Consider the following 11,628-nt stretch of genomic DNA (forward strand, 5'->3'; position numbering starts at 1 on the left):
TCTCTCTCTCTCTCTCTCTCTCTCTCTCTCTCTCTCTTCCCTCTCTCTCTCTATCCTTCTGTTGTATCTGTATATTTGCCTTTATCCCAAATTTACACGTTTTAGCCAGATCACGGTTTCCCTTTGGGGGAGTGTTGGACACCATAGTAACCAGATATCCTGTTTTGATTCATTAACTTTAACGCCATAGAAACCAGACATTCTGTTTTAACCATTATCACCATAGTAACCAGGCATCCTGTTTTGATTTTTTTTGGGTAAGTGTTTTACGGCACTCGCAACAGCATAAGGTCATATGAGCGCGCGGGACACATTATACTTTTTCAGTTTGTAGGAAATTTTGAATTTTGCCCAGGTGGCGGCCGAAGCCTACTCTTATTGATTTTAGATTACCAAGAGACTACCAAGTAGGCAGGGTGTATACCTTTCCTACCAGAAGATCAGGGATGTGATTGAAAGACAGCAGTAAGAAGGAGCCAAGGAAAAGCAGTAAAAAGGCTACAGAAAGAGTCAGGAGCTCAGAGGAGGGGGTAAAGGAGGTGACGGGGTGGAGACAGAAAGAGGAGACGAAAGCAGACGACAGAACATTGCTAAAGAGCAGGGAAGGAGGTGAAAGGAAACAATTTTAGAGGAGAAAATGTTTCGGTCGCTACTCGGATTCGAACCCGGGACCTGTGAATGAGAGACCAACACTTTAACCTATAGGCCACGAGAGCCCCACTTTGATTTTTTAACACCATAGTAGCCTGCCATCCTATTTTGATCCTAAAACAATAGTAACGCATCTTGTCCAGATTCATGAATTTTAACACCTTAGTAACCAGAGACCTTGCTTTGATTCATTAATAACTGTAACACCATAGTTACCAAGCATCCTGTTTTGATCCTTTAACACCATAGTAACCAGACTTCCTGTTTTAACAATATATCACCATAGTGACCACAGATCCTGTTTTGGATACAATACATGATTCATTTACTTTAAAACTAGACATCCTGTTCCGATGCTTTACACCACAGTAATGAGCCACACTGTTCTGATCCTTTAACACCATAGTAACCAGATATTCGTTTTGATTCATTTAATTTAACACCATAGTAACCAGACATCCTGTTTTAACCATTATCATCATAGTGACCTGGCATCCTATTTTGATTCATTTACTTTAAAACTAGACATCCTGTTCCGAATCTTTCACACCACAGTGACAAGCCATCCTGTTGTGGATGGCCGATGGGTCAGGACTATGACTGAAAACTTTTGTTTCCTGAGGAAAAAGTATACCCATAACAAAGATAGAACTATTTTAGTTCTAATATACACGTGGCTAGCATATGGATAACGAAAGCGTTTGTTTATTTGTTCATTTTCCCCTCTTTGTTTGGGTGGTGAGCAGTACATCTACATAATAATCATGTTTTTTTGTGTGAAGAGAAAAAAGTGAGACAGGCAGGCAGGAAGATCAGAGGGAAAGAAAAGAGGTGGGGCCTCTTAGTGACGTCTTCTAACCTCCCCCCTCTCCCCCCTCCCACACACACGAATGTGTTTTTTTTTTTTTTTTTGGTCTTGCGAACATTTGGATAACGTAGATACGACACAGAATGTCAGACAGGAGCTAGATACAGTCGTCACCAGACACTTGAGTGTCAAGGGGAGTAAGGTCTGGCCTAAACACAGGACACGGATTGCAACTCTACGGATGCGACCCGGTCGGAAGCCTAACCCCGAGACAGAGAGTTTTTTAAAAGTTTTAGTAAGAGGTTTACTGCGCTCACAACTGCATAAGGTCAAAATATGACCGTGCACCGAGTATAATTTGTTTTTTTTATTGAAAGTAAGCCGTGTATGGATTGAACACCCATTTAAACACAGTTAGGTTATCTAAGATCGTAAGGGGTCACCAAATTAAAGTCCATCTCCGATAAGGCGGAGCCAAATTGGTTCAGAACCTTGAAAACTCCACAAAACGACCCGATTTCAAGATCAGAACACCCACTTGTTGATGATTCGAAGCAGGGTCCTCTGCTCCGTATTCCAGCAAATAGAGTCCCCTGTTTGTTTATTTGTCTATTTTTTTTCAACAAATGAGTTGGTTGGGGTTATCTTTAACGCCTCTTTCAACACGCGACATAATTTGTTTATCTGACAATACCGAGATTTTAAAAGTCCGTCTTTTCAGCCCATACTATATATGTTATTGTCTGCCTTTTAAAGTATGATATAAAGAGAAAAAAAGAACAAGAAAATCTTTATGAATAATAAAGTTGTACTTCTTCTTTTTTCAAAACTCAAAACAGCTCGTCTTCAAGCGTTGTGGGAAAACCGGAATTTGCGTACATATTGAGATAAAGCACAATGTCGGGCTTCAGGAAAATTTCCCCTTGGCTCTGCACAATATCTCTTCTTCTGGTGGAACAAGTAGCGCACCATGGTCTACAGGCGAACGAACACGGTTCCAATCTGAAAAGTGACATTTCAAGACAGGACAGGCCTCATCAGCAAATCGTCTCCAAAACCAGTTCGAGAGTCCCACGAAAGACTTCGAGCCCAGCCCCAGTGACCCTGCACGTGATTGGTCTGTTTGCTATGAGTGGGCCGTACCCGGCCGGCCAGTCCTACTTGCCAGCGGCGCTGTTGGCGGTCAAGCACATCAACGAGGACCCCAGCATCTTGCCCAACTACAGGCTACAGATAAACGCCTACGACACGAACGTAAGTTCATTTCCCCCAGTTTCGTTTTATATCCCTTTCAAAGTACAGTAAATCACTAACTTACAATTACACAGTTCTATCTGATCAGTGACTATTTTTGAGAAATTTGACGTCAAATACATTTTGAGTGTAAGAATAGGTCAAGCTTTTTAAAACATTAATATCTTTAAATATCTTGATAACGACTCCGAGTAATCTTACGGTTTTGATAGAACATTTAATTTCAGACATCATGGTATAAGTAACTCAAAACGGCCAAAAGTCAGATAGAACTTTGTAATTCTAAGATTGCGAACAGTACATGTACAACATTTCTTCCACTGCTTCCATTTTCCTTCCTTTTTCTGCTTTCTGTGCTCCAAATGGATGGTTGGCGGATGTTTCTGGTATGGTTTACTCCTTTTTTTCTTTCAAACAGCTATATCATAATATCTCCTCCTTCTTTTCTATGCATGTAACTCTTTAATAACACTTCAGATATTCAACACTTACCTGTAAAATGTGGCCTAACTAAACTAAACTAAACTAAACTAAACTAAACTAAACTAAACTAAACTAAACTAAACTAAACTAAACTAAACTAAACTAAACTAAACAAAACTAAGCTAAACTAAGCTAAACTAAACTAAACTAAACTAAACTAAACGAAATAAACTAAACTAAATTTAATTTCTTTCTGTCTCTTCTCTCTTCCAGTGTTCCGAGGCTCGAGGGCTGGACGCTTTCTACAAAGAGGTATACAACCCTAACAGGACCTCAATCATGGCGCTGGGAGGGACCTGCTCCCACGTGACTGAGGCCACTGCAGCGGTCAGCAACCTCTGGAAAATGCTGCAGGTGAGCGCTGTTGTTGTTTTTGGTATTGTTGTTGTTGTTGTTGTTGCTGCTGTGGTTGTTTCCGTTTTTGTCGTTGTTGTTATTTTTTCTGTTTGTTGTTGCTTCTTTGCTCCTGCTTCGAATTCTTTTTCATTGTTTTTTTTAAAATAGCGTTTTTGTTGCTGTTGTTGCTGCTGTTGTTGCTTCTTTACTCCTGCTTCTACTGCCTCTTCGCGATGTTTTGTTAGTGTTGCTGTCATTGTTGAATAAATCCCATGTTTTCTGCTTTTGTCTTTTCCACAGATATCGTATTCAGCAGTCTCTCCTCACCTGTCCAATCAGGACTTGTTCCCCGCGTTCTTCCGCGTGATGACTCCGGAGCAGAATCGTACTCACGCACGCGTAGAACTCCTCAGGGTCTTCAACTGGACACGAGTCTTAGTCATATACCGAGACTTCAAGCTTTTCTCTTCGGTTCGTTTGCTATTTACTTCATCCATCCATCCATCCATCCATCCATCCATCCATCCATCCATCCATCCATCCATCCATCCATCCATCCATCCATCCATCCATCCATCTTTCTAATTGCACACCTAGCCAACTATAAACATACGAGGATTTAAAGAGCTCAGTTTTCTTTTTATTTTGCACGTGTTTGGGGAACGGTTTCTGGTGTGTAGTGGTTAGGCGCTTCGCTATCGCAAGCAGAAGACCCGAGTTCAATTCCTGTGTTTTGATCTTATTGTTGTTTGCTGTTGCTATGATCGTGTTTCTGCTTCAGTTGTTGTTGTTGTTTTTTGTAAGTGTTGTCTGGCGCTCGCAACTGCATAACTTCAATTGAGCGTGTGGAATTTTTATTTGAATATTGCCAGGTTGGGGGCCGAAGCCTGCACTTATCGATTTTAGACCAACAAGGGATCCTTAGCGTGCACAACTTGCACACGCGACCTCCGATATTTTGTCCGAGAAGGCTAAGTGTAGATCTGACCTACCTCTTACCTAGGGGTGTGGCTGAAAGAGAGAAGTAAGAAGGAGCCAAGGAGTAGCAGTAGAGAGGCTGCAGAAAGAGTCTGGAGCCCAAAGGAGGGGGCAAAGGAGGCGAGGGGTGGGGGCAGAAAGCGGAGACGAAAGCAGACGACAGAACATTGCTGGAGAGCAGGAATGGAGGTGAAAGGAGACAAATTTAAAGAAGAAAATGTTTGGTCGTTACCGGGATTCGAACCCGGAACCATTGAATGAGTTTTGTTTACGGTGTTGTAGTTAGTTTTGTGGTTGCTGTAGTTTCTGCTGATGTTTCTGTATAACTGCCTCTGATAAAACTGCTTATCGTATCGTTGTTTCTCTATTTGGGTGGATGCCTGCAGAAAGGTCCCAGTTGTCGGCAAAGCCATTTTTGAGAAAAGGGGTGAAAAGGCCAAAAAGTAGTAAAAAGTAAAGTTGTTCCCGCATCCAATCCGGACATTGGGAATTGCCTCGTTAGTGAGACAACTTCCTGGACTTCAGCATATTATAGTGGTAGGGTGGCCAGTTCCTCTAAACCGCCTCTACTTTCCCAACTCGAAGTCAGTTACCCATTACTGCTGGGTGGGCAGGAGTGGGCGAAAAAAATAAGTTTACACACATTTAACTTTTTCTTAGTAACATATTGAAAGGATTTTGATACTATTTTAAGTCTAAATATTTTAGGTAACCAACTAACCTGTCTATGGCACTTTGATCAACTTTTACCTCCTTACGTCCTCAGCTCTTTGAGGAGGTGCAGAGAGATCTTCAGAACGAGGGTTTTGAGGTCAAGGACGAGATGCTCATTACCAACTCAGATCTCAAACTGAAGGTGGAAACTCTGAGGGTGAGTACTGTTCCTCCTCTGTACAGATTTTTTTTTCTCTTTTTCTATTTCTAAGCAATTTTTTTTCCAAGGTGAATACCCCCCCTCCCTTTTTATATAACATTTTTTAAAATACAACTTTAAAAAAAAACCTGGATGAGTACTTTTTTTCTTCTTTACATTTTCCCCTCTTTTTTTTCTATTTCTAAGCAACGTTTTCCCCTATTCTATTTTTATACAATCTTTTTTTCAAAGATGGGTACTTTTTCTTTTGCTTACACAATTTTTTTCTCTTTTTTTTTCTATTTCTAAGCAACGTTTTTTCCCAAGCTGAATATCCCCCCCCCCTTTTTTTTAAAACACAGTATTGTCTTCTTTTCTATTTTTATGCAACCTTTTTCCATGATGAGTACTTTTTCCTTCTTTACATATTTTTCCTGTTCTATTTCTAAGCAATACTTTTTTTCAGAGTGAGTTCTTTTTCCCTTTTTGAGGATATTTTTCTCTTTTTCTGTTTTTATACAACTTTATTTCAAGGTGACTACTTTTCGCCTCTTTACAGAGTATATTCCCTTTTCTACTTTTATATTACCCTTTTTTCAAGGTGAGTGCTTTATTTCCAACTTTTTACCAAATGTTTTCTAGTTTTCGATTTTTATACATGAATAACTTTTTAAAGGGTGATAACATCATATTTCCCAACTTTACGGTCTGCCTATTTTCTATTCCTATCCCTTCCTCTCCTCTTTCTTTCTCACAATCTGTTCATTTTCCTTGCGTTTATATCCCTACCCCCCCCCCCTCTTTCACTTCCCCAAGAAACGTTTGCTTCTTCTAAATTAGAAAGGAGAAAATACAGATCAGATGAAGTCTGTATTTTGTTTAAAAATACTGTTATTATTTGACACCATTAGTTATATCACTACAAGCGTACTTCGCAAGTGACGTTTCAGGTATACATTTAATAGACTTAAACGGAGTATTTCCCTTTCCTATTTCTGTATTTATGCTTATTTTTCTTTGCAGAAAAAAGATGCACGTATTGTCCTGGGTTCTTTCTATGAGGATGAAGCTCGTCGAGTGATGTGTGCTGTAAGTCGTCCATTACGGTGTCGCTCATTGATATATTACTACATAATAATTACAACATTCAATCCTGCATTTTTAGTCCTTTTGGGTGACTAAGACCATGGAGTCAGAAACCAAATGTTCTATCTGCTCTGTAAAAATTGTTAGATAATTCAGAGTCATTTTCAAGATATTCATAGAATATTTTTTTTTCTAACGATATCTTAGTCTCCACATAGTTTTTCGACTATAAAATAGCTATGATGATGATGATTTACCGCTCTCAGGTCTACGACTCGGACACAGGTCCTCCCGAAAAAGCCTGGTACAAGAAAATGGTATGGGTGCTACCCTCATTTTTCGACCGCTATTGGATGAACTTTACGGGCGAAGATCCCAACTGCACCCCGCACAAAATACGACAGGTGAGAATGAATGCAATATTATACAATAGTATATGTGAGGCATCGTGGTGAAATCAGGTGCTCGTCAAAATAATGGAATAATAGAAACTTGCATTTATTTGGCCGTCGGGCATTTTTCTTCTCGAATATGTATACATTTTTTTGGCTCGACACTTTTTATGTCCATTTTAAAACACATTTCTGGGTGGAATTTACTTACAAACATTGACCAAAGGCACAACAATTGTAAATTTGCAGTTCCCAAGGACATCCAAGCTTTGGAGGTCGTAAAACGTTGGCGGCTATTTTTTAACGAGAATTTTACCTCTGATTCAGACGAACCCAACTCCTTCAATAGCAAATATCTCGAATTCTAATCAAGACATGTTTTTTTTCGGCATGAGCAAGACAGATGAAACGGTTCGTAAAGATAATATCAAAAACTTTATATCCCCCTAAATTGACGAGCGCCTGATTCCATCGCGCCGTGACATAGAAGCACAGTACATTGATGATGTAATACTATTGTACCATCGGTGAGTCGTTTAACTGTTTTCAACCCATAAAGCGCGTTTTTTAGGAGACGATTACCCCCCCCCCTCCAACAAAAAATAACAAAAAACCCAACAAGAAACGGTTTGACTCTTGCACTTACGTACTATTGTATCTTTTCTTGCTTTTTTAAGATTTAACATTTGAATTTCAAATCCATATTTCTCGAAATGCAACGAATGTCACAAATTAAGAAACTGCAGTAAAAACATTTTTTCCTCAAAATTTTGGGCTTCGTACATCTGAACAGCAGGTCGAAAATATGCATTATATCAATATAATTATGATGAATGTCTGAAAGTACTCATAATTCTGGGGTTGTTCTGTCGTTTCTGAGTTTATTAACTCCGTGTGGACGAGTATTTTTGCTATTCAACAATGCTCAAAAGTGCACTATTTTGGAGCACACTGAAAAAAAAGTTTCACTTAGTTATTCATACGTCATTTTTAATTCTGTGTTTTTCTTTTTTAAATCTGAAACCGTAAAAAAGGCACTCAACTCTACGCATACCATGAAACGTGCGAAGTCGTGTGAGCGCCGCAAAACTTTACTTCAAAACTAAAACTTGTTTTCTCAATCTCAGGTGGTTGGTCAGTATTTCACCATTGGATCAGCTCCTGTTTCGGGAGATCCTGAGTACAAAGCTGTGCGTGGAATGTCCCCCTTACGGTACAAAGAGCTGTACTCTGGACAGAATCTCTACGAGTAAGTTATTGGAACGAATTCTATCTACTAATCTGAGATACGGATCCTTCTTTTCTCTCTTCTTCCGCATTTCTTTGTTTCTTTTCCTTTTTGTTTGTTTGTTTCTTTGTTTGTTATCGTTTTTCTTCTTTCTGTATTTCTTTCTTGTTCATGACCCTTTTAAATCCTTTTTCTTTCTTTCGTTCTTTTTTTGTTCATTCTTTGTCATTATTTTCTACTTTCTTTTTTCTTGCTTTCTGTATTTCTTATTTCTTTTATAAATCAGTCGACCCTTCAATTTATTTATAGTTTACTTTCAAAATTATAATAATTAACAAATCGCTCTATATGTAAAAACCAATTAAACAAAAGATAATATCTGCCAACCACCTTTTATTAGATCTTTTCACTGTGTCTCCTTCATGAGCTTTTCCTTTTGCTCCGACACCCACTGGCACACTTTTTCAGCACTAACACACACACACACATACACACACACATACACACACACATACACAAATACACACACTCACACACATACGCTCACACACACACACACCCTCTCTCTCTATCTCTCTTTCTCTCTATATATATCTCTCTCTCTTTATCTCTCTCTCTCACTCTCACTCCCCGCTCACTCACACTCACACACACACACAAAAGACGCGCTCAAACCCACTGACCCATGCACACACATGAATGAATACACTCATAAACACCGTACATAGATTTCCATCTACGAACACTTTGGTGCAAACACACACACAAAAAACGTACATTGATCTACATCTACGAACACTTTGGTGCATGTGCACTTGTCGAGCTGACACCATTAACATTTCATATACACAACAACATGTTTACCCCGACCATTGCTTTCTGCGTCATTACATAATGTGATCTTAAAGCTGAGTGTGCAATACAGCTTTGCCTGGGAGGTAGACAAAGGGAAGTAGATTGCCTAAGTACTACCCCCCCCCCCTCCTACTCTCTCTCTCTCTCTGTTTCTGTCTCTGTCTCTGTCTCTGTCTCTGTTTCTCTTTCTCTCTCTCTCCCCCCCCCCTTCTCTCTCTCTCTCTCTTTGTGTCTCCCCCCCCCCCCCCTCAAACCCACTTCAGATCTTGACATCCTTGATGTACGTGAAGGCATGCACATACGCACCAACCAAAAAAATACACTTCTTTTTATTCCTCCATTTCTGTTTTGCCCCTCTACCATTTTCTCACTAGTTTTGCCTTTGAGGCCAGGCAACCCTTCCTCCCTCAATCGCAAATATCTCGATTTCTATTCAAGATAGATGGGTATTATAAATTTCACTGATAACAAGACAGCTGAATAAGCTAAAAGATAACACCAATAACTCCACGTGCCTAAAAATTGACGAGCGCCTGATTCCACCACGACGGGAGACAATTAATTAAGTCATCTTTTCCAAGTGCCACCAGGTGTGAAACGGACATCACTGATCACGATGTGACCCCCCTTCTCTGATCGACTGGTCGACCCCCCCCCCCCAAAAAAAAAACAACACAAAAAAAAACAAACAAACAACAACAACAAACAAACAAACCAAACCCCCCCCCCCACCACCAACAACAGAACAAACAAAAAACAAACAAACAAAAAGCAACCCCAAAACAAACAAAATAAACAAATAAAATAAATACATAAATACAATGATAAATGAATAACAATTGAAATACACCCCCCCCCCCCTGTAAAACACCCCTAAACTCTCCAAGTCTTTTTCTGTCACCCATCAGCTCAAGTTCTCTGTTATTTATATTCTAAAAATCTAATCCAGCGCTAACCAACCTGGGTAATATCCTTCATCACTGGGCGGTTTCGTAATTAGGGGGGGGGGGGGGGGGTGTTATTTGACGTCACGCTTGGAAATACGTAGAGTTGGATGGTTACAAAAATTAAAGCCTTTTCAGAGGTGGCAAAAGTCGGAGCTGGTTATAAAAAGGTAGACAAGCATTGGTCTTCTTCTTCTTCTTCTTGTTCTTCTTGTTCTTCTTGTTCTTCTTGTTGTTGTTGTTGTTGTTGTTGTTGTTGTTGTTGTTGTTCTTCTTCTTCTTCTTCTTCTTCTTCTTCTTCTTCTTCTTCTTCTTCTTCTTCTTCTTCTTCTTCTTCTTCTTCTTCTTCTTCTTCTTCTTCTTCTTCTTCTTCTTCTTCTTCTTCTTCTTCTTCATTTGATGATGGTGGTGGTGATGATGATGATGATGAGGAGGATGATATAATAATAATCATCATCATGATCATCATCATCATCATCATCATCATCATCATCATCATCATCATCATCATCATCATCATCATCATCATCATCAAATAATACTGCTAATAATAATAATAATAATAATAATAATAATAATAATAATAATAATAATAATAATAATAATAATAATTTTTATGCGATATGTTTACCATTCTCAGAGCCGTGAAGGATGATATTCCCAAAGAGTACCGACACATGTTCGGACCAGATAGCACGTATTTCAACCGGGACTGGCTGCTGTACGCAGAACATCGGTCACCTGAGGCCTATGACGCGGTTTGGGCGATCGCTTACGCGCTGAACGATACCCTGACCACCCTGCTTAAATATGGTGAGCTCAAATCATTGTTCAATCATCTCCTCATCTAAGATGTTTTTATCTCATTTTTTGTTTTTTTGTTTTTGTTTCGGTAACTGTATTAGGTCATGCTGTATTAGTTCATATGAGCAAACGAGACACATTAAACATTTTTATTTGGTAGGAAATTTTGAATTTCACCCGGGTAGCGGCCGAAGCCTATTCTTATCGATTTTGGACCACAAAGGGATCTTTAACGTGCGCAACTTGCACACTTCCCTAAGATGTTTAGTGTTTATCTCTATGATGAATGTTGTGAAGAAAGAACTCCAAAACTGTGAGGCAACGAGCCGAATCATTTTGAGCACCTTCCCGTTATTCATACGTCAGTATTAATTGTGGTGTAGCACATTCTGATGGTTGAAAAACAGTTTCACATAGTCTGAAGATAAGAAATTAAGTTGATATGGCACACCTCTTTGATCAATGGTGCCATAAATATGTCTTTGAACAAAACATGATAATCCTAGTCCAAAAATATTGCACTGAGTAAAGATGTTGGTTTTTCTTTTCTCTTAAAGTAATTCATGAGTTGGCATTGTGTAAATCGTGATTATTGTGGACTGTCAGTTGTTTTGTTTAAGTATGACATTCTGTTCTCAGCTCTGTTTCTTACAACTGTGAATATACTCGATTTTTCTTTCTTTCTTTCTTTCTTTCTTTCTTTCTTTTCTTTCTTTCTTTCTTTCTTTCTTTCTTTCTTTCTTTCTTTCTTTCTTTCTTTCTTTCTTTCTTTCTTTCTTTCCTTCTTTCTTTATTTTTGAAGGAAGGAGGAAGTACGTATCTTGTTGTCTTGTTTTGACTTTAGAATTATAGTTCTTTGTCTTCAAGGGTTTTCCATGTAGGTAATAACCAAATATCTGGGTTGCGCTGGAAAAGTCTCCCCACATCTCTCTCTCTCTCTCTCTCTCTCTCTCTCT

General features: G+C 39.1%; 1 protein-coding gene across 1 annotated transcript in view; it reads left to right on the plus strand.

Moving 5' to 3' along the window:
* LOC101858675 (gamma-aminobutyric acid type B receptor subunit 2) overlaps positions 1 to 11,628 on the plus strand; it is a 32,856-nt gene that overhangs the window by 8,376 nt on the left and 12,852 nt on the right. Inside the window, exons 2-9 of the mRNA XM_005111119.3 lie at positions 2,299 to 2,713; positions 3,410 to 3,550; positions 3,833 to 4,003; positions 5,277 to 5,381; positions 6,387 to 6,452; positions 6,716 to 6,853; positions 7,969 to 8,090; positions 10,509 to 10,681. Of these exons, the coding sequence (XP_005111176.1) occupies positions 2,357 to 2,713; positions 3,410 to 3,550; positions 3,833 to 4,003; positions 5,277 to 5,381; positions 6,387 to 6,452; positions 6,716 to 6,853; positions 7,969 to 8,090; positions 10,509 to 10,681 (1,273 nt within the window). The 5' untranslated portion in view covers positions 2,299 to 2,356. The remainder of the gene's footprint in view (positions 1 to 2,298; positions 2,714 to 3,409; positions 3,551 to 3,832; positions 4,004 to 5,276; positions 5,382 to 6,386; positions 6,453 to 6,715; positions 6,854 to 7,968; positions 8,091 to 10,508; positions 10,682 to 11,628) is intronic.

This window comes from Aplysia californica, unplaced genomic scaffold (genome assembly GCF_000002075.1).
Source record: "Aplysia californica isolate F4 #8 unplaced genomic scaffold, AplCal3.0 scaffold01008, whole genome shotgun sequence".
Lineage (NCBI taxonomy): Eukaryota > Metazoa > Mollusca > Gastropoda > Aplysiida > Aplysiidae > Aplysia > Aplysia californica.